The sequence below is a fragment of the Carettochelys insculpta genome, chromosome 6, assembly GCF_033958435.1.
Source record: "Carettochelys insculpta isolate YL-2023 chromosome 6, ASM3395843v1, whole genome shotgun sequence".
NCBI lineage: Eukaryota > Metazoa > Chordata > Testudines > Carettochelyidae > Carettochelys > Carettochelys insculpta.
Window position 1 is genome coordinate 82,811,984 of NC_134142.1, and position 23,665 is coordinate 82,835,648.

Below are 23,665 nucleotides of genomic sequence, written 5' to 3' on the forward strand. Positions count from 1 at the left end.
GTCTAAAAAATTTTATTGGAATTAGAAAAGGGTCAGAAAAGGGAAACCAAAGGTGATTAGGGTGTGGAACAACTTCAGGATGAGGAGATATTAATAAGACTTGGACTTTTCAGCTTGGAAAAGAGATGACTAAAGGATGATCTGATTGAGGTCTATAATATAATGGCTGGTGTAGAAAAAGTAGATAAGGAAGTGCCATTTACTCCACATAACACAAGAACTAGGAGTCTCACAAATAAAATTAATAGGAAGCAATTTTAAAACAAATAAAAGGAAACATTTCTTTACCTAGTACATAATCAACCTGTGGAACTCTTTGCCAGAGGAAGTTGTGAAGGCCAAGGCTACAGAATCCACTATACTACAACTGGGTTCAAAAAAGAACTAGATAAACTCATGGAGTGACTGGAGTCCATCTTGTGGGTGACATGGAGTCCATCAATGACTATTACCCAGGATGGGCAGGGATGTGTCCCTAAGCCTCTGTTTGTCATAAGGTGAGAATAAGTGACAGAATGGATCACTTGATGGTTACCTGTTCTTTTCATTCTCTTTGGGGCAGTTGGCATTGGCCACTGTCAGAGGACAGGATACTGGGCTTGACAGACCTTTGCTCTGTTCAAGAACAACTGTTCTTCGGGTGGCTTTTGTTTTGTTTTAAAGAAGGTGACACACCAGGAATTGCACTTTCTAATAATTCATTTCACACAGGACACTGAACAAGCCTACAGATCATATATGTATGATCGCTATATACCAGGATTACACATGAACTAATGAGCTACTTACAAAGGGCCAAATAGTCTGTTACCTTAGCTTCCCAACTCTGTCTCTTTCTGTCTCTCGAATCATGGGCCTCCAAAATAGTTAGGAACACCTAAAATTTTGGAGGTTGCTGTTAAACATGTCATTAGTTTCCCAATGACCTTAAGTGTTCATAAATATTTCTTGTTGACCGTCTGCCTCACAATTTCCAGGTCTGCTGCATACATTTGCACTTGCTGGCAGCGTAGATTAAAATGGATGCTTGCTAATAAAGCAAGTCTATTCTTAGAGCTACATGGCAAGTCTTTTATTGTCCCTGTCTTGCTTGTGGCAGTCCTGATAACAGATGTGACTTGTTCTTTTTCCTTCAGTCTCAAACAGCATCCTGGGCTGCATTAATTATTTTCGTGAATGCCCATATATCGCTGTGCACTTTAAAGAGGTTCTCTTCTAATAATTGGTTGAACTATTATTCCTTTAATGGCTGCTTTCTTTGTGTTTCTCTTTTTTAGCAAATGCCAGATGTGAACGTGACCTGGAATGGAGAGGGCCCCAGGCAGCTGCGATCCATCGACATCTCTATTGCTGTGGCAACAGACCGAGGTCTCATTACACCAATCATAAAAGATGCTGCTACCAAGGGAGTACAGGAAATTGCTGCCTCGGCAAGGGTAGGACTCAGATGTATAGTAGGCTTAGGAATATCATGGCTGTTCAGCTTCTTGCAGCCAAAGGTATGGCCTGACCCAGGCCTTCATGGTCTTCAATGGTCTTCAAGCTGTTTCTGTGGTGTTGGAATTTTAAAAATCATTTTTATAGCAAATCTCTGCCATTAATTTCATTAACACTGTTTTTAAATACAAAGATAACCTTATCCATTAAATTCTGCAGTGAAATTCTGTGGCTCATGAAAGCCTGTGAAATTTTTTTTTTTTTTTTTTTTACATCAGAGTGGTGTATTAGAAACAAGAACAATGGCAAAGTAATTTCAGATTCTTTTATATTTGCAGTATTTTTCCAGGCTGTATGTGGGGATTGTTTTATTGTAAGTATTATATCCTCCTTTAGTGACTCTATTTGGGTATTCAACACAATCTTGAATGAAGAGTGCTTCACAGATGACTTTTTTTAAAATAATTTTATCCTTCCTAGATCCTAGAGCTTACAGGTAGGAGCTGTAGGAGCCAGGAATTGCTTGGGCATAGAAGTCCCTGACCACAGTCTCTTTTCTGCAGAAAGCAGTCAATGGCATAGGAGCCATACAAAGGGCTAATCTTTGCCAAGCACGTAAGAAACTATTGGTTTGTAAAACTGCCCATGTTCAGGATTGAATCTACCTCTATGGCCATGTCTACAGTAGCCAAAACTTCAAAATGGCCGTGCAAATGGCCATTTCAAAGTTTACTAATGAAGCCCTGAAATATATATTTAGCACTTCATTAGCATGCAGGCGGCCACGGCACTTCGAAATTGATGCGGCTTGCCACCACGTGGCTTGTCCAGACGGGGCTCCTTCTCAAAAGGACCCCGGATACTTCAAAGACCCCTTATTCCTTTGAGCAGATAGGAATAAGGGGACTTCGAAGTAGCCGGGGTCCTTTCGAAAAGGAGCCCCGTCTGGACGAGTCACACGGCGGCAAGCCATGTCAATTTCGAAGTGCTGTGGCCACCCGCATGCTAATGAGGTGCTGAATATGTATTTCAGCGCTTCATTAGTAAACTTCGAAATAGCCATTTGCATGGCCATTTCGAAGTTTTTGGCTAGTGTAGACACGGCCTATCTGTTTAAGTCCATTCTGTTTCAGAACTATGACAGCTTTGCTGTAACTGCATGTAATTTATTGCTTGATTGATTTTTGGGTAACAGCAGTGGAAGAAGTAAGAACTAGTACTTATTAGTATCTGACTTTTAAAAAGTGACATCCCACAAAATGTACAAGAAGTGTACTTCAGAACATTAATTTTTATAAGTGTTTCCAAGGCAGCCTTTGAAAAAACAATAATCCTTACTAAATAAGAATGTTCTTTTAGATATAAGATGGAAGTCACTTCACTTATCACCAGCTAGCCAAGGAGTAAAGACAGAAAAAAAAGCAATATAAAGCTTTAAATTCAAACACTCACTTCCACATCAGCGTTTGATGGTTTATATAATTTTAATTGCTTTCAGCAAGAGGTGGACAACTTTCACATCTGCCCTTCTGTGGTTACACTATATAAAAGTGCGTTCACTCAGCTTGTAAATCAATTAGATGTAGAGTGTGGGAAATGCACCTTCAGTTCCTATCACAGACACCTTGCAATGGAATGCATTGTTGCAAACCACAAACCTGTATTACAATGCCCCTGAGGTGAGGGTAGAGCAATAGTATAATACTTACAGCTGCAATGTTCTTAATTTGAACATTTTTAATCTCACCTAGTAATGCTTAGTAATCCTATATATTACCAGCTACTGAGTGCTGGTCTACCGTGAATAAGGGCTGCAGAATCAGGCCATCTGACAATACCTACATAGGATATTATAGAATTAATTTTCATTCGATGACTTCCACACGTCTCCTCTATGTTGCTTTTATTTTATTGTATGGCAAGAGGTCATGAATCCTGCAGCAGCTTCTTTGGTAGAGTTTGCTTATAGGATGGCAGATGCTTCATCTGATGACTGAGTTATATCTGTGTCCCTACTGCCACATATTAATTCTGCCTTATTTCCAGCTCATGTGCATATGAAATCATCTTGCTTTAATTGTGAGTGGTTTTATGATAGATAAGCAGTATTATCACAATACTCCCTATTGCTTGAACAAGCTCTGTTCCCGTGGTGGTTCTTTGGTTCAATAACTAATCTAGGATAATTTTTTTGCCATGCTCAATTTTTTCTGTATATCTTTGACAATTTTTATTTATAGTATGCTGTCATCTTTTTGTAACAGCATAGGTATGCTTCAGTCATTATTCTTGAGAAAGGTGTAAGAAATGTGTACACAAACTTCGTCTTGCTGTACACAAGGGAAACAGACTTGTTTCTGCTTTGCTATATTGCTGTCCTAAATACGGTTGTTTGGGGTAGTGTTTTTCATGAGAACCCCTTCAACAGCTTTTGACCAAGGCGAGCAGCATTGCAGATGGGATGCTACTTTCCTTCATTCCACCCTTCCTCTAACTCCTTTGCATAACCCAGTTAGGTTTAACTCATAAACTACATCCTTTCTAGGGGACCTAAGCTTTCACTTTTAGTGGATAAAACCCATTATAAAAGTCCATGAAACTATTTGTCCCATTTGAGAGCAACATATTAGGTCAACTTCTTTCCATCAGAGGGAACCATGCTGAACTGAATGTCAGCCCGCATTTGTCATTGTTCTCTTGGGAGTGGTTACAAGTAAACTTTCATCTTAAATCAGGGATCAGCATTAATTTTGATGCATGGGCGGGGGATGCCAAGATTTTTCGATCCCTGTCCCACTCTTTTACAAGAGCGGGGGCTGTGTAGACACTGTTTATTGAAAGAGCAGATCGATCTTCCAGAAGATCGTCTTTCGAGAGATCACTGTAGTGTAGCTGCAGCCCATGTGTCGCAGCTAGATAGAAGGTAGGACAAATAAGAAGTTAAGACCGGAAGAAGAGCTCTCTGTGGCTCAAAAGCTTCTCTGTCTCTTATCAACAGAAATGGGTCCAGTAAAAGGTATCACTTTGTTCACCTTGTCTCTCTGATATCCTGGGTCTAGCACAGCTACAGACTATTGCAGGTACAGCTCATAGTTGTGACAAGTTAATTTAAACACCGTCTCAAATTGTAATTATGACCTTATCATAACTTACCTTTGTCATCTGTGGAAGTGAGGCCTTATGTCACAGGCCTTGGTGTCAGATTCATTGGCACTTGTGATCATAAAATTAATTTATAGTTGTATAGTATGTTATGGTTTCGGTACATTTTACAAACATTCACCTGTAAATTGATAAAAACGGTTCTGTCACAAGGGAGTTGAGGATTAGTTCATTAAAATTTATGAAACGCGCATAATCCTCCAATAGCAGGTACTGTAAAAGTGAAAAACATTAGAGCAAGTAAGCACAATAAGTATTATGCACGTTGTACTATGGAGAAGCTAAAGCACAAATGTGGGTGACTTCTACTTGATATGTTCTTGGATATAGGGCCTAAGGTAGCTGGCCTGCTCATGATGTCTTTCTCTAGCTTAGCATGTTGGCTGGACTCTTGAGTACCTGGGCTATCCTATAGCAGTCGCCTCCTTAGAGAAGGAGGACGCAAAAACAACATCCAAGCAGAAAACAAGCAATTAAGAAAGTAAGAAATATGTCTGCAATTTTTTGATGTCTGTAATAGAAAAGCATATTTTGTACTCCATGCAAAGTTCCAATTCATAAAGGAAGAAACATCTAGAAGAGTGGTGGGCAGGCTGCATGTGGCCCAGCCAGGTAATCCTGATTGTGGACCACAAGTCATTTTGTTGATGTTGACCTGCACAAGAGCCTACCTCCACAGTTCCCAGGGGTCATGGTTCTCTGTTCCAGTCTAACGGGAGGTGTGGGAAGCGATGGCTAGCACATCCCTGTGGCCCCTTTGCCTTCAGGTGCCATTTCTCACAGCTCCCATAGGTGTGGAATAGAGACTTACAGCCACTGGAAGCTGCGGGCGGTGGTGCCTGCAGGTTGTCAGTGTCGGTAAAATGTCTCTGGCCTGAAATGAAATTACCCTTCTGAGCCACAGGTTGCCCATCACTGCTGTAGAAGCATCACCACATACAGAGAAGGACAGAGAGATCTTGATACTACTGCACTTTGTAGGCAGACAGGTGACTACGAAAGAGGAGTTTGGCAGACAAACAATGCTACATGATAGGTTTTCCCTTTTTAATTTAATGGACTCCTGTCTTCTAATGTGCTGCTCTTTTCTCTGGATGATCCAATTCTCCATTTCTTCCTTAGAGTAAACCTAAAATCTACCTTCCTACAATAGAAGTGCCAGAATATTTTCATTGATTTTACTGAATTTTTGTCTCTAACAAATTACACACAGCTTTTCCTTTTCATCTTTTGAATTTTTGAAACCAAACCACCAAAAACTAAAGAAGCAGAATTTTTTGGGCAACATCCTGATACCCTTATATTGAATAGTACCTTATTCCTCTAATACTCCAGTATGAATATTAGAGTCTGGTCCTGTAACTCTTACTTAGCATTTTCTCCATGCAGAAAAATAAGAGCTTGAAATATAAAAGGAAAATGGATTTATAACAAAGGTTTTTTGTTCAGATAGGTTTAATTTTGTATTTTGAACTGCAGCTACGTGTAAATTCATCATGGAGGAGCTCATTAAAATTGCAGCCATAAGTAAAAGTTTTGATAGAACCGTTTAACTTTTGACTCCTTTCCCTCTTGTCTTTTGAAGTCACTTAAAGAAGGGTGTAGGCCATTAGAGGGTATTTTATGGTTAGGATTTGTTAATAAAACAGACAGCACACTTCTCACATGCAAACAAAATCTTTCCATCCATAGAAATCTTTCCTGCTTCTCATTAATGTGTAGTGTGACATGCAATACCTTAGTGAGAGTTCCTGCAGACGTCCATGTTGAATAGTTTTTCTATTTGGTACCATTGTGGTAGTTATTTCTAAATTTAATTTTATGATCAATTAGGTGGCTTATCAATTACCACTTCTCAGAGTGAAATTTTGTCTTGGAAGTACTTTTCAAAGAGACAGAAATGCTTAATAATCCAGTAAGACTGACTGGCGCAAAGGACTGATGACAAAATATGGTTTTAACACCTTAGGTCACTGGTTAATATTTAGCTGATGTTACTTATGACAAACAAGACTGTTTGGTAGCATGTGTGAAATGAGTTGATAATTCTCAGGTAGAAATGGTAAGTGGACCAACTTCTGTTGGTAAAAGAGACAAACTTTTGAGCTACTCACAACTCTTCTTCAGGTCTGGGAAGAGAAGAGTTCTTGAAAGCATCTCTCTTTTACCCACAGAAGCTGGTCCAATAAAAGATTATCTCACCCACATTGTCTAATATCCTGGGACCAATATGGCTACAACAGCACTGCAAACAAGAATTAATGAGTCTCTGGTTTCTAGTGGTCAGGTGACTGCATTATCAGACTATCACCATATCTGACACTAATTGGTCAGATTTTTAAGACTTCCTAGAATTTAGAGACTGAAAAGACCAGTTTGGCCAATTAAACATGTTAGATCAACTAGTCCATCTCTACGTGGCATGATTATTTCCAACATTTTGTATTAGTACTGTGTCCAATTTAATTCTAAACTACGGGGCTTGCACAACTTCCTCTATAGACTGTTTCACAGGCAAGTGGCTCTTGCTGTAAGGCAGATTTCCCAGATATATAGGCTAAATTTTCCTTTTCTAAATGTAATGATGTTACCCTTCAGTCTGATATTCCTGTGTACTGTAATAAATAATTATTTCCCTTCATACGTGTTTACACATACTAAATATTTAGCGATGTTTCTGTAGACTGTTTCTATTCCTCTTTCTCTGCAATTATTGCCAGCTAATTGTTGACATATGTAGCTCTTTAAATCTTAAATGAAGCCTTCCTGCCCTCTCAGTATTTTTGTTACTTTCCCTCAACCTTCCGTCTAATTTTTCTGTCTTTGTGAGGTACCCAGAACTGAACTTCATATTCCTCAAGTGGTCACATCAATATTTCATGAGGTGGGACTATTATCTCTCTGATCCCTGATTTGACACCATCATCTGTGTAGCTCAGAATAGCATTTGGCCTTTTTGCAGCGACTTTTCATTGTGATCTCATTTTAAAGCTATTGATTATTCTTCCCCTGAAGTCTTTCGGTAGTGCGACTGCCACAGTTTCTTCCTTACTTTGAGGAAGTGGATTTGCATTGACAGTGGATTTTCTCCAGGTATATAAGTTCACTTTATCCTAAATCCAATTTGTTGTTTTCTTTTTCTCTTCATGTTTCTGGTATCTCTAGTTCCTTTTTAACTATTTCTGTGTCATCACTGTTGTTTGCCACTCTTTCCAGTTTTGTACTCTGTATGAATTTCATTAAAGTGGCATTTTATTCATTTTGTGTTACTGATTATTTTAAATAAGACTAATCCTAAAGCATTTCTTGGATCACTTAGAGATGTCCCCCAACACCATATGTTGGTGGTTATAATTGCTCATGGCCAGTATTCAGTCAACTCAGCAAAGATTTTGTCTGAGCAATTTTTTAACTCGGTTCAAAATTCTGTACAAAAATCTACATAGATTACAACCATATGCTCTCCTCCACCACAGTAACATCCGCCCCAGCCCCCATCACGCTTGTTTGGCAAGTTTTCTTTTTATGGAACCGATTTTCAAAGACACAAAGGGCAGTTAGGTACTACAGCAGTTAAGTGCCTAATTCCCATTTGTGCGATTGACAATCCCCACTGTATCTCTTTATATTCTACTTGACTTCCCATGACAAAAGCTGATGATTGAATGGTCAGAAAGACTGAATGACCCTCTTACTTCTGTAGGTGGCTGGTTCGGCAAGATCAGACCTATGGTACAATGGCAGCAGGGCATGAGGAAATTTGAATCATAGAATCATAGGGCTGGAAGAGACCTCAGGAGGTCATTGAGGCCAGCCGCCTGCTTCAAGCAGGATCAACCCCCCACTAAGTCATCCCAACCAGGACCTTGTCAAGCCGGGACTTAAAAACCTTGAGGGATAGAGAATCCACCACCTGTCTAGGCAATGCATTCCAGTGCTTCACCACCCTCCTGGTGAAGTAGTTTTTCCTAATATCCAACCTACACTTCTCCCTCTTCAACGTCAGACCACTACTCCTTGTTCTGCCGTCTGTCACCACTGAGAACAGCTTCTGTCCATCCACTTTAGAGCTCCCCTTCAGGAAGTTGAAGATTGCTATTAAATCATTTTTCAGTCTTGCCATCTGTAAACTCAATAAGCCCAAATCCCTCAGCCTCTACTCAGCGGTCACGTGCTCCAGACCCTTAATCATTTTCATTGCCCTCCACTGAACCTGTTCCAACACATCCACATCCTTTCTATAGTGGGGTGGGGGTGGGGGTGGGGGTGGAGGTGGAGTAGAGGGGAACAGCCACTTTTCTACATCTGCTCAAAATGCTCCTGTTAATGCACCCCAATATGCCGTTAGCCTTCTTGTATATTAGGATACACTGTTTACACATATCCAGCCCCTGTATCTGTTCCATGCATTGTGAACTTCACATCTCCCGGGCTGTCAATACAGTATTGTTCACTTACACAAAATTCACTTGGAGAGGAGAGGAGAGCGCATTTATATTCATACCTGTGTTGCCTTCAAAAATGTATATAGGCACCAGTTGTGGTCTCTCTGCTGAACTGAATATGCAAATGCAAGTCTTATACAAAAGGTAGAGTATTGCTTAAAGACTGTCAAAATTTTGCTGATCTAGATTTTTGCACGTCATTGATGGAACTACATACAGTGTTCAGATCTTGTTATGTACGCTGTAGAATTTAGGTTACAAGAAGAGAAATAATGTAACCTAGCATTTCCTTCATAGCAAGATTTTATATTTATATAGCACCTTTCACCTACAGCTAGCAAAGCCCTTTATGAAAATAGGTATTATCATTCCCATTTCAGCAACAAAAATATTATTACTTCCATGCCAGGAGCATCCACAATATGCGAGGCATTGTCAACAAACACACTGAGATTCAATTCATGCCCCCAGAGACTGGTGATCTGACAAACAAAGGTTTGGGGAGAAAGATACAAGCAAAATGTAGACCAGGGGTCAGCACCCTTTCTGAGGCGGAGTGCTGAAATTTGACTGTTCAACCTCTATGTATGGCCCACGTGCCAGCGAAAAATTTTAAGTCACTAGTCCAGTAAAACTCTAACTTACATGCAGGTTGCATTCCTGGGCAACCATGTGTAAGTCAAATTTCACGTAAGTTGAAGTCCCTGGGGGACAGGGATGGGGGGAGGGGCAGAGAGTCTGATTTTCTGTGCTCCAAAGTTTTTTCCAAAGAAGCCCAGGCGTTGCAAGTGGACTCATGGTGCCCAGTCACACAACTTCCTCTTCCACAGATCTTCTCTCTCCTCTTCTTCCCCACACTCCAAAGAGGCCTGAGATCCTGGAAATTCACACACACACCTCTCAAGCTAGCTAGTCTCTGGCTGTCCAAAGATGTAAGAAGCTGCCTGCTTGCCTCTTGCAAGGGCCCAGCCTGACCCTGCTCATTACCCCACCGCTGGGCTAGCCCAGGGAGTGGGGCACCCTGCTGCTTTTGGGTCCCTCCTCAGCCAGGGCTGGGAGTGACAGAGGGGGCAGCAGCACCTGCGAGCACCTTGCTGTGGAGCGCAGCCTGTCCTTCAGTGCTTGCTGCTCTTGCCACCCCGGTCCTCCTTTTCATGGCCACCACCAGCCCGCTGCTTCTCACCAGGCAGAGTGAGCGCACGAGCAGTGCCAAATGTGAGTGCCACGCCAGCTGGCGGGTGCATGGAGCTGCCACCATCTTTGCCACAGCTCCAAGCCCCTGAAAGCTGCTGCATGTGCCATGGCGTGGAGTCTTCAGATGGGCAGAAACAGAGGTCAGCAGTGAGGGAAGAGGAGCCACGGGTGAGCAGGACCCAGCAGGAGGGCACAGCAGTCAGGCAACGCCTGTCCTCCATCCCACTCTAGCAGCTGTGGCTGGCTCCCTCCTTGGTCTCTGCAGCCCCCATTTGCCTGGGGCCACCAATGGTGGTGAAGTTTTCCTCCTGCCACTCCCCAATACCCCCCACCTACCACTGTTGGTTTCAACTCACATTAATACAAGAAATGCAAAAGTTGAAATCATGTAAGTCGGGGGGGTCTGCTGTAGTCTTTCTTACAACAGCTTTATTGATAAGCTAAGCTGCAGAGCTTTACCATTTAACATGTAGGCTTACAATTACTACAGGAGGCGTACCTATTTTTTCTGGTTCACCGTAGGCAAATGTCAGAATTTTCAAAGCAAAGACCAGATTTTTGTGTGAAACTCACAGCAAAAGTTGTATCAATGTTCACACACACGTAAGCCACAATTCTAGAAGTAAATTGTGTAGCTTTGTTAGCAGGTGGCTAGCACCTAAACAGCTGTTTGCAGATAAGTTTGCTTAATTTGCACAAGCTGCCTTGGTAAATACTTGTGGATTTAATGGATTTTATATGGCCAGGTCTCCCCCTCCTCCCCAAAGGTGAAAGAATGCCAGTGTGTCCTAGTGCAGTGCAGTAATAACAGACTGGATGGATAGAGGCAGGGCTCTGGAGCTTTGCCAGAACCCTGTGTTGTGTGGCCACAGCTTATCCAAGCTCCAGTCCTGGTGCCCAAACAGTTGGGCAGCTGTGGTCTCCAGACAGCTGCTGTCCCCAGACAGCCCTAGTCTTCAGGCAGCTGGGCAGCATGGTTCCCCCTTCACACAATACCCCCATGCTCTGACTCCTGCACTTTCCATACCCCTGCCTGAACCTTCCCACCCCTCTGCTCTTCACCCCACATTACTGGCAGGGGATCCACTGCAAGGGCTCCTGCAGCAGCCCCACCGCAGGGACTCAGACTCAGGCTAATTCCTAATTTTTTTTCTAAAGGAATAAGGGTTCTTTTGAAAACTGGGTTTATTTTCGAAAAAGCCACATCTACACTGCTTGTTTTTCTTTCAAAAGAATCTCTTTCAAAAATAGTTTATGCAAATGAAGTGCAAAATGTGTAAATCAGCACTTCATTTGCATTTCTGATTTCCTTTATTTGCATTCCTCTTATGAAAGAAGAATGCAAGTGTAGAAGTAGCCAAGGAATAGAGCCTATTTCTAAATAAGCCATAGTGCATCCAATGGCTCTATTTTGAAATAGGCTCTATCTGTGTAGATGATGTATTACAAAATAGCTAAGTCACCCATGAACAAGTCACCCACCCACTCGTGACCCAGTCCTTTGCAAGTAGGAGCCTGATTTCCTTTGCTTATCAGGACCTTGGTGCCCCGGCTGGTGGGAAAAGGCTTCAGCAGTGACTCTTCCATCACCAGCCAGGGTCATAGAGTGTTTAGCACTCGCTGGCGTGGGTTTAACAGCCGCAGTTGGGAATCAAGTCATGGGAATTTTTTCTTGTCTCCACAGTTTCCAGGTGTCTCCTTTCAAGACTGTCACCCAAACACGCTGTGTCTTTGGCAAGCCTGTGCGCGCCCAGGAAGTGCATTTTTATTTGTAGCAGTGTTATTTTGAAATAAGATATTTTGGAATAGCTCTTCCGGAACAGCTTATTTTGGAATAAGGCTGCTGTGTAGACATACCCTTAGGGGAATGTGAGTTTCATTCAAATTGGTGGGCTAATTCCCAAGACCTATGGCAATACTATCTGCACAATATTTGGAAAAATGAAAGCAGGTCTAATGGGCTGGGGGAGCATGAAGATGGTGGCCACATTGGTGAGAGATGGCACATCTGAGTTGGAGATATTGCCATGCTTACTAGTCCCTATACTGAACTTTTCTTTAACCATTGCAAAAATGGAAGAAAGGTATAATTTTAAATAAATTGATTGATTGGTCAAAATCCCTCCCCTAATCCAATGTGGCCAAATAATGGTCTTGCTGTCACACAAAATTTCAAAGGTAACTTTATATATTTATGAAGTAGATGCTACTCATAAAAGCTACATTAGAAGAATATGACTGATTGCAAAATCAAGCAATCAAAAAATAGGAAAAGCAAGATTAAGGTTGCTTGTATAATCTTAATTCAACCACCTGGTAAGAAGCTCCTCTCTTTCCCCTGGGCCCCACAGGACTCTTTGCCAGTGAGACTTAGGAATTGTGGTTTCCATCCTAGGCTCTGCAGGACATTTGCTTTCATGGGTACAGATTCTTTTGCTTGTTTTGCCTACACTTGAGCTCTTCTGCTCTGTCCTTTCCAATCTTCTTTTGTTGCAGTTCTGTCACATTCATGTCCCTGGGTCCTCATCCCACTTCTACTCTCCTTGCCTATTCAGCCCCAAGTTCTTTTTGAGATTCTCATCCAATTCTCAATCCCTTTGTCCAGCCCTAGTCCCCACACCAAGGCTCTGAGTCAGAGCCTCAATCTTTCTTTTGGATACTAGTCTATTCCTCAGCCCACACAGAATCCCAGTCTTCTTGGCCAGCCAGAGCCAGTTACCCCATTCCTATTCCTCATTCAATCTCTCTGGTTAGCAGTCTTCCCCCAGGAAACTCCTTTAAAGGGTCTGGCCCCTCACATCTTACAAAACTAGAGCAATCTTTTTTAATGGCCAATTTAAATGGCAAATATTGGTGTAAGCTATTAAAAAAAATAACTACAGGGAATTTTGCTAATGCTGCGCAATACTCAGTGCACTTGTTGCCTTACTTCAGTACAAGGGGATGAAATGACTTGGTCTGGGATTTTCTTTTCTGTCTTCACTTTCTTAGGCTCTCGCAAAGAAAGCAAGAGATGGAAAACTGTTACCTGAAGAATACCAAGGAGGATCTTTCAGGTAAAAATTTAGCAATCTTTTAATAAGTCCAATATGAGCTTAGAGCTACGACTGGCTCTCAGATATTCAAATATGTCAAAACACATCATTGTATAAAATCAGCCAGTATACCTGTGAAAGCAGGTTGGGTGATTTGGAAAGAGATGCAACAGTTTGCACCTGCAAATTGGAGAGGATAATTTAGACCTCATGTTCTAATATCAAAAGAAGAACTTTCGCTATTTTGGTCCAATTTCCAAACTGGTTCACCTTGATGCAGCCAAGCCTGCTGTGAGGCAAAAACACATAATAGGAAGGAAAAAAGGGTTTGGGCTTTTATTTTGCTTGTATGGCCATCTTCAGCAGAATGGTATTTTGTTACATTTAGTAGATAGGAAAACACAGTCAAATATTTACTTTATAATATAAATTTTAAGCTTCTTTTAAAAAAAAAAAAAAAAAAAAGTATCTTTCAACTGCAAAGACACAACTATTGCAGTGTAAACCAATGTGTTCTTGCCTCATTTAACCCAGCATTGTTGGAAAAAGGTCTTCAGTCAAATAAAAGCTGCTTACTTGCTGGGAAGTAACCCTCCATCATCCCCTCTGATCTTTGAGAAGTAAACTTCAAAACATAAATGGAAACATTTACTTCTATTTAGCAGAAAAAGTACAAGAAGAAATGGACTGTGCTAAATAAAATATTAACATTTAAATACAATGTTACTTTTATGTCAAAATGCAATTTGGAAGTTAAGTCTCCGAGAATTTTTATACTGGATTCTTTTGAACATATGCTGATTCAATTTTTTGTGGTTCAATGTGCATCTTAATATACTACATGTATGAGAAACAGAACACTGTTATAAACAGAGAATCATTAATGTTGCTGCGGAAACTTGAACTTAATGACTCTAATTTTTTTTTAAACTGTGCGGAGTTATGGTATTAACAATAATGTTTGCGTTTATAACGGATAATTGGTGACTATAAAATGTTCAGGGACACACTAGTAATAAAGATCTTTTACAGAGAGAGAGAGCTGTTAATATTTTTAGTGTAATTGGACTATACCAGCCTAGAGCACAGAACTATTTATTCTGCATGGTGTTTTCCGGCTAAAGGAGTTGTCAAAAGAAAATATCTCCTAGATAATCATTTTAGCAGAAAAAGCTAATGGGAATTCAGCAGTGCAGGAATAGATATCCTCATGAAGAGAAATGTCTTTGGTGGCAGGGGAGGAGAGGAAAAATACCACCACACAGGGTTTTTTCTGTTTTGTTTAACTTTTTTTTTTTTGATAAATCCAAAACTAAATGGAGACATCAGGCTAGATCAGTGAGGGGGAACCTAGCCTAGTGCCTGGGCTGCATGAGTGGTGAACAGCAATTTTGTTGTAACTAAGGAGGTCTCCAAGATAGGGCAGTTTTGCTAACTGCGCTTGCTTAGCTAGAATTTGCTGAGTGTGACAATTCAAGCCAAGCAGCACTATGATTGGATGCAGAGGGAGCACATGGCAATCTGCACGCACCTCACTTCACATTCCCTTGCTCTAAGTGCATGTCACTTTTGTAATATTGTAAGAGGAGAATTCTATGCAAACAAAACCTGCAGAATCTGGCAACCCTGTATATTGTCAACAGTAAACAAGGTGTCTCCTGGGCCACACACAGAACCTCATTAGGCCACAGGATGGCTGCCACAGGGCTGGATCCTTACTTTCGCTAGTCACAGAGGGATAACTACATCCCGGGGTGGTTCAGAGTTACTGTAATACCCTGTATGCCACTTCCAATGATTGACATAGGAATATGCCATTAAGAAACAAGTAGGAGCTGGGGTTTCCCACTGCTACAGCTTCTGTACTGGTACTACATCAAAGTTCTCAGCAGCCTTTATAAATTGAAGCACCACTCAGTTATATCTGGAGCCCAACCTGGTGCACATCTAGCCCAGGGTTAGGTAGGGTGCAAACATGGTTTAAAGACTGCATGTTTGGTAGTTCTTACGTATGTGCACTGAAGAGCAATATCTAGTCCCCTTCCTCCTTGCCCTCTGCCTCTTTCATCTTTTCTCTCTTTTTTCTTTATCGCACTATTGAGAAATATTGGTCTGTAGCTATTTTGTGAATGATTAGAACTTAACTATGGTACAGCACCTGAATTCAAAGGCTAGATATAGTTTTGCATCTTTTATTCACTTCTCTGCATTAAGAAACATTTTACCCAGCAGATGGGATTCATTCATAGGAGATGGCAGGCAGAGATTTGATTTCTGCCATCCTGTTGGGGCCATTGCAGGTAAAGTCACTTGAAATTGACATCAGATTCCTATTGTTAGATTTGGGCATTTTCCCAGCTGCTTTGACCTATGTCTCCTATTCAGCCCAGACCTCCCTTTTCTGAGCATCTCTAATCTTCCTCAAGGAAGACAAGACTGCCACTATAAATCCCCTTAGTACCAGGTTTTCCAAGGCTGGATGTATCTCAGATGGGCAACAATTCAGTCATATCTTGATGTAAGAAATAAAACACGTACACAAACTTTTTTCTCCTTCTCTAGCATTTCCAATCTGGGCATGTTTGGCATCAGTGGCTTCACTGCTGTCATAAACCCTCCTCAGGCTTGCATCCTGGCTGTGGGACGAGCTCGACCTGAACTCAAGATTGTGGAAGATGAAGAAGGAAACAAGAAACTTCAGCAACATCAGCTTATGACAGTGACACTGTCAAGCGACAGTCGGATGGTAGATGACGAACTGGCTTCAGTGTTTCTGGAGACCTTGAAAGCAAACTTAGAGAATCCGATACGACTTGCCTTATGTTAAACCGAACAGGGATTGGCTCCTGCTTTGGCAAAGTATGGAACAAGGTTACAAACTCTTCTCCTCTCCTCCCCCACCCCCTTTGCCCAAGAGAAGTAACTCCTATTAAGCATGAAGGGGACAATTCACATTTATTTCAATTAACTTGATTCTTCAGATCCTTCTTTGTGACCATTTCCAGCTCTCAAGTTTTATACTGTAGAACTGAGATACTTTAAAGAAACATTAAATCAGTTAATGTTTTGCTGCTTACTAGCAACTGCACCAAATATGAACATACAGGTTACTGATTAATTATAAAGAAAATGTTAGAAAAACTGCAGGAAATACGAGTGAAAAACATGAAAGGGAAAAGGGAATGAGTCAATGCTTTGTTTAAGAACTAAATGGATAGCTTTCACTTGGAGGAATGCAAAGGGCATGGTTGAGCAAGATGGCCCTGTAAGTCCCAATCATCATGAAGAGAATCAAACCAGCTACTTGTTCTAGCACTATTTAATATGTGAAGAGCTAAAATCTATTGTCAGAGCTGAGTGATGTAAACCATGAGAGCTCTGTGCTTTTGTGAAGGATTTTGCTCAGAGTTTTATTTTACACTAGGCAAGCTTGGTATGGTGACATACAACCCTGTGTAACTTACTTTGGTTTGGTTCATGTTACAAATTCAACTGTTCTTGGCCTTCTACTTTGCTGGGAGGTTTTCCAGATGAAAGTAACAAAGGGCAGAAAAATTCTAGTGCACAAAATCAAATAACATGATCAATATAAATGGGAAATGCAAGTAAAATTTTAAATGGACTATTAGCAACTAAAGATGCTTTTGAAAATGTACTTAACATTATAAATTAAATGTGCGTTCAAAGTGTGGAGGGGTATGCACTTCAGCATTTGAGATCTTGACTTAATGTAGCATCCTGCAGAGACAAAATTTAATAAATGTGTCACTAGGAATTTTTGTCATTTGCTTCACTAGAGCCAGGATTTCACCTCAGATATTTTTATCAATACAGGCTTTCAATCTTCAATAAATTGTGAAAATAATACTTTTCTATAATAGTTTCCTGGGGTTAAACATTGTCAGGAGTTTCATTAAATAATTTGCATGTTGCCCTATGTTAAAAGCTGATTTATGGGTCCTTGTTTGGCTATTGCAAATTGGCCATGGTATGTTATCTGATAGGTAACTGCAGATAAAAGGGTTTTTTGCAGACTGAATAGCTGGATGAGAAATGACCTTTGATCTTTCCATCACACGATGGTACCAACTTCATTGTAGCCAGGTGGTAAAGAATTGGGCTACTTGAGTGGTCATATTTGGGATACTGAACATTTGCTCAGTAAATCCCATATTTGAAAGAAAGGAGTGAATCTGTAATTATAAAATACATATCTGAAGTGGATAGATACTGAATTATAATATTTGATTCTGCTTTTTTAGGTTCTTGATTTTTCAGACATCTAGATATTTATTGTCATAATTTCTTTTTCAGAGGTATTGTCTCCAGCACCCACTGAAGTCAAAACATCTATAAATGTAGTGCCTATAATAATAAAGTTAAATAGGTCCTAATGTGCTCAGATAACTACATCTAGTCTGTCTAATAAAATTCCCTGTGTGATTTAAAATTTGATATCTGTTCTTCGCTTCCTGTCTAAAGGGAAAGTGGGGTTGATGTGCCCTGGGGAAGAATTACAGATCTCATCCCACAAGAGGCCACAGTTCAGTGGTGAACAGTGTGATTCCTAACTATGATTTGTGCAGTCAACATAGTTTGCAAATTGTTTTTGGAGCCATTGGAAGGTACTGCTGTGTATAAACATATAGTCATCAGAACGTTGAATGCACTGTCACATTACATAACAAATTCCCCTATGCTGCCTGCAGTGCAATTTTGTTCATGCTAACATGAGGGCTTCTTTTTTTTAAAGTGTGCTTCTTTTATAGTCATGTACATTAACTTCAACAAGAGACATGTAGCTAACTCTTTCACAGCATGAAAAATGATTACTTGTAAGCATCCCAACGTTGTCATTGGACTGCAACACAAATGGTTATGTATGACTGATATGTGCTCACCATCCTGCTGAAGAACATCTGAACAAGTGAAAATGTCTTGTGGTCCAGTTGCATAGTAATCACACCATTCGGCCCAGCAAATGACTGCTACAGGAGAAGTGGAGTAGCAAAAGAATTAAGAATTAAAATAAACAGCAAATGTTTCATGCTAGGAAGCTTAGATCTAAAAGTATTGTGGTTAAGATGTTTCAGAAGTATCTTAACAGTTCATACAGTTTTACTTTAAATAAAAAGCTGCAAAAGTATCAAATACCACTTGTGGTGTTCTTTGTGAATGTAACGTTGTCAATATCTTTGGCATGTCTGAACAAGAGACTCATGAATAAGTGAACCAGTTTCTTAGAAAGGAGGAGTCAGAAAATTGAAAATAGAGATCTATGAATGAGCGTATTAACGTTTCCTGCTGTGACCATGGTTCCCTGGAACAGGGAGATGCTTCAACATGAATTGTTTATATATATGAAAAATCTCTTTGAAAGGAGAAATGAAGAAAGGAGGACCAAAAACAGATAATGTATTTTGTTTCAAATGCATGCTGTGCCTTGAAAACACATGTATCCTCCCTATACTGATTAATCTCTCATTGGCTACATCTACACTAGCCCAAAACTTTGAAATGGCCATGCAAATGGCCATTTCAAAGTTTACTAATGAAAAGCAGATAGGAATAAGGGGATTTTGAAGTTGCCAGGGTCCTTTTGAAAAAGAGCCCTGTTTGGACGACCCGCACGGCAGCGAGCTGCAGGAATTTTGAAGTGCCGTGGCCGCCCGCATGCTAATGAGGCGCTGAATACATATTTCAGTGCTTCTTTAGTGAACTTCAAAATGGCCATTTTCATGGGCATTTTGAAGTTTTGGGCTTGTGTAGACATGGCCATTATGTTACAAGTGTAGATGCCTTTCTTTCTAGAACTCTTTTAAATCTGCTGTCTCTGGAATTATTTCAGATGTGAATATCCACAACAATCTAGGTACTGAACCCCTATTTTTAACACTTGCATCTCTTGTCTTGTGTGTTGACTTATTTCTGTACATAATGCAATGGAATATCTTTATTCCCACCAATAATGTATCCTGTTAAACATTAGAAAATTTGCAATTTAGTGGACAAACAACAAATGTGGTGATAAGGCTACTGTGTCGATACTGTTTTTGTGGCCACAGGCCTGTGTATTTTGTGTCTTGTTGTACTATATTAGGTGGAGATAGGAATATATGTGCTATATGAATGTTAGGAATAGTTGTATTTTTCTAAACCATTGAAACAAAGGCCTATACAATACTTTGCTCCAAAGTTTAAAAGACAATACAGTAGAGGAGAAAAGTACAGAAAGGGGTGACTAAACGGACTGAGATCCCCATACACAGCTTTACTTTGCTAAATTGTCTGATCTGGTGGCTGCATGGTGACCAATGGGAAATGAGTGGTTGTCATCAGGTCAGATGCACACAATGCAAAACACATCCATACAACTGAACTCGGTGAAGCAGCAAAGGATTGAGTAGGGAAGGAAATTAAAATGTCTCCTCATTTCCGCATGCTCTCCAAAAAAAAGTGTCATGATGGGGAGCAATGTATGGGAAGCTTGCATACCTGCCAGCTTTGCTGTAGCTGAGGACTTTGCTTTCTCAGACTGACAATCCAGTATCTTTCAGAAGACTCTGAATTATACTATTGGAAAACATGGCAGCAAAGACATTGGACCAAAAGAGGAACAAGGCTTCCACCCCTTGTCACCCAAAGAAAATAAGGCATATCTCAGTGCCTTTTTTGTTAACAAAAAATAAAAAACAAAAAAAAAGGAACCAGTTCTCAGCTGGCTCTGTGCCTCTCCTTGTCATCCAGTCCAATGGCTGGGGCTGCCGAGGTGCTGGTACTCGGTACCAGCAAGTACTGGCACAAAAGCACAGGTTTATCCAATACTCACAAGATGTCCTGGCTTGTAATATGCTGCTCACGGTCCCTTTACTTGCTTGACTTTCTCCCAAGAGTTTTCTTCACCTTTTCAACTAGATCATTTTATCATGGACCATTATGGGCTGCTACAAGTTTGTGGGTCCTCCCTCCCCTAAATTATTTGAAAAGTACTGTGTACCTCACAAACATGCACATCAAGGGAATACTCTGTGTATGTGCACAGAAACCTCCTTTGACTTGTTCCGAATACCTTACCTGAGGTTGGCTGCAGAAGGTCACCAGTGAGGAATTACATAGGAAGATACAGCCGAAAGAGAACCTACTGCAGAAGTTTATTCATCACAGGTTACAGCTGTTCAGGCATATCTGCAGAATGAACGATGAATGAAAAATCAAGACCCTGGTATTCGGCATAATGAACAGTTCAAATAGGGGAGGCAGACCTCACAAAGAATGGATAGATGATATAGTAGATTGGTGCACAGCTAGTTTACAGAAACTAAGACTGCTGCTACATTACCATTCTCCCATCGGAGGTGGCATGGTAATGAGACAATTCGAAGCAGCTAATGAGGCACGAATATGCACATTCAGCACCTCATTAGCATAGTGGTGGCCACGCGAACAGACTTTAAATTGCAGATTGACAGTGAAGATGGGGGGCAGCTTTGAAATAAGTGCCTCATTTCCACATTCCCTCACTCCCACAGAACTAGATTGGAGTAAGGGAATGTCGAAGTGGGGTGCTTATTTCGAAGCTTCCCCCATCTTTACTGTCAATCTGCAATTCCAAGTATGTTCATGTGGCTGCAGTTTTGCTGATGAGATGCTGAATATGCACGTTAGCACCTCATTCGCTTGCTTTGAATTGCCTCATTACCATGGCATCTCTGACAGGAGAATGGTAATGTAGCGGCAGCCTAAGCCATTCCACACTGGACAGGGAAAGATGGAAGGAAATAGTGAGAGAGGTATCAGACACCAACGGTCACTGAGCCCATGGTTGATGATGATGATGATGAAATACTTTACCTAATCCTATACCTTATAAAGTCCCTACAGCTGTGTAAGACAGAAAATTATGCTGGAGATTGACATGCAAATGCAGAAAAGAAATGCTTTGTTTTTGGTATTCAACCAAGCTAGTCCCTTTCTACAACTGTTGTAACAATGCTGGATCAATAGCAAATGTTCTTGGAAGCAAAGTAGTAATGTGGTGTGGTCATTTGCATACCAGTACCCACGGTGCTTTTTTTTTTTTTAATCTCACACAGCTACATGCTGGCTGTATAAATTTGAATTCACAATTTTTTGGCATTCTAAGTTGCTTCAAAGTTGCTGTGTATTTTGGCATTCAAAATACATGTATTTTTTTCCCCCTCTTAATAGCGCACAAACTGCACAGAGAAGCTTAAATGAACTTTTCTGAGGCTGCAAGCAAAAGCATGGGTTAGTGACAGAATGCCTCCATGAGATGAGGCTACCTAAAGTGTACTCATGTAAAAAAATATGGTAAAGTCTAGAAACTCATGCCACACTGTTAGTAAATGATTTTATTAGAGAATCAGTTTTTTGGAAGGAAATTGTAGAGTACTCAGGCACTTGGGTCTTTGTTCAATTGGCCTCTCCAGAGGCTAATATTTAAACTCCCGGAGGGGTACTTTCCATGCAATTGGAAAACTGTTTCTCCTAACTTCTGTGCATAAATGATGTATGTTAACATGCTCAAGTTCATAGTGTGCAGGCTTGGGGTGAGACGCTTCCAAACTGCTTTTAAATTAAGGATGCACAATAATTTTTGATGAGGGGCCATTCTGCAAATTTGGAAAGTGATCAAAGGCTGCACTTTTCTATGATATTAACAGAGGAGGGATGGAATCTGGTACAGAAGTTCAGTGTAGAAAGGAGCTCTGTGTTGGGGATTGGTATGCAGGAGGGCGTGAGGATCTGGGGGGAGGGTTTTGGTTCAGGAGAGGATTCTGATCTGCAGAGGGTGAAGAGTGTGGTGATAGGGTGGGAGTTTTAACCTAGGGTGCATGGGGTTTGGGTTGTGACCTGGGTCATAGAGGTGGGGTGCTAGGTGCAGGCCCTGGCCAGGAGGCACTTACCCTTGGTGACTCCTGGCCAGTCTGCCCAGCGGGACCCTTGGGCAGACTCCCTGGCTGCCACAGAGCCTGGATGCTGGGGCCAGCGTGTGCGTATCTGTGTGTTGTGTACCATGGCAGGAGGGGGCTCTGTGAGCTGCCTGTGCCGCCTGCAAGCACAGCCCAGGCAGCTCCCATAGGTTGGCTTCCAAACAATGGGAGCTGTGAGGATTGTGCAGGAGGTGGACCAGTATGCAGAGAAACTCCAACCTCTGATGGGCGGGCACCACACAGTGATGCACATGCTGACCCCTGCAGCTGACTGCTTTGAGCGGCATGTTGGGCCACGGTCACTGGTGGCCCACAGTATTGGGGCAGGCCCAAGCTGGCCTGCGGACTGTATTTTGCATGCCCCTGTTCTAAACTGCAAAATTCACATTCACTTCGCAGTTTGAAGACTCTGAAAGAGACTAAAAATTGGAGCTAGCTATCCTGTATACTTACGCTGTAGCCCTAAACTACTCAGCTGTGTGTAATGCTTACTTGGCATCATGGCCATAATGCTTATGGCTTATAAGTATGCATAACTCGGACACTTTAGACTACACACCAATTTTAATGATACAATCTGCTGAATGTGTATATCGTATTTTTGTGCCTGTATCATTTGTTCATGTGAAGTTAGAGCCACAATTTATATTTCTGTTAATAATTCTAAATGTGCTAAGGAGGCCCATTATTGATGCCTCAGAACCTGGGTGGTTCAGTAATGTGTGAATATCCTTGTGTTTCCTGTAAGCGCAAACTGTGGTTGATCTTAGCAAGACATGTGGCCAGGCCATGTGATGTTGAGACCCATTTTGGATCTGGTAACTTTTCACTCAATGTGAGAAAAGTTTTCAAACTAAGTACAAAGAATTCCTGCCTTGAGCAAAAAGGATAGAAGTAGGGGTAAGAAGGAGGGAAACAGAATAAAGCAATGGACAGGCACCAGGGTGTCCCTCCACTTACTGCCTAAGATGCCTGACAAAAACAGCCAAGACAGAATAAGAGAAGGATTGGGCCCAATTTAGGAGGATGTTTCGCTTGTGACAGAGAAGGTTTTAGAACAACTCTTTAGGGTAAAATATGAATAAAACAAGTTTCTTAGTGGATTAGAACTAGCTAAGCATTTTTTGTTCATTTTTTAATTTAGTAACTTACTTTGGTCTGATTGTTTTCACTTACAACAACTTAAATCCTACTTTTTGTACTTTTACTGTCAAGCCAAGTATAAGTATATGTTACTGGGGAAGGGAGCAACCTCTGTGCATATGTCTCCTTAAGCTGTCTGACTTGTGACCTTTCTCTGTGTAAAGCATTTACACAGGGTAAGAGATTTATTTGTGGTTTTGGTCCCATTTTGGGGTTAGTTTCCTGGGCCTTATAGATAAGCCCTCCTGGAGCTGAAATGTTGCCTCTCTGTTGGTCTGTAGTGGGGCAGGAGGGA

At 41.1% G+C, this 23,665-nt stretch overlaps 1 protein-coding gene across 2 annotated transcripts in view; it reads left to right on the forward strand.

Moving 5' to 3' along the window:
- The window catches only part of PDHX (pyruvate dehydrogenase complex component X), a 131,103-nt gene extending 112,679 nt beyond the window's left edge, over positions 1 to 18,424 (forward strand). The window contains exons 9-11 of one of the 2 annotated variants that reach the window (XM_074998937.1): positions 1,278 to 1,436; positions 13,230 to 13,294; positions 15,836 to 18,424. In XM_074998937.1, coding sequence (XP_074855038.1) covers positions 1,278 to 1,436; positions 13,230 to 13,294; positions 15,836 to 16,100 — 489 coding nt within the window. In that variant the 3' untranslated portion in view covers positions 16,101 to 18,424. The remainder of the gene's footprint in view (positions 1 to 1,277; positions 1,437 to 13,229; positions 13,295 to 15,835) is intronic. The other variant, XM_074998938.1, reaches the window with a different exon arrangement.
- The last annotated feature ends 5,241 nt before the right edge of the window (positions 18,425 to 23,665 follow it).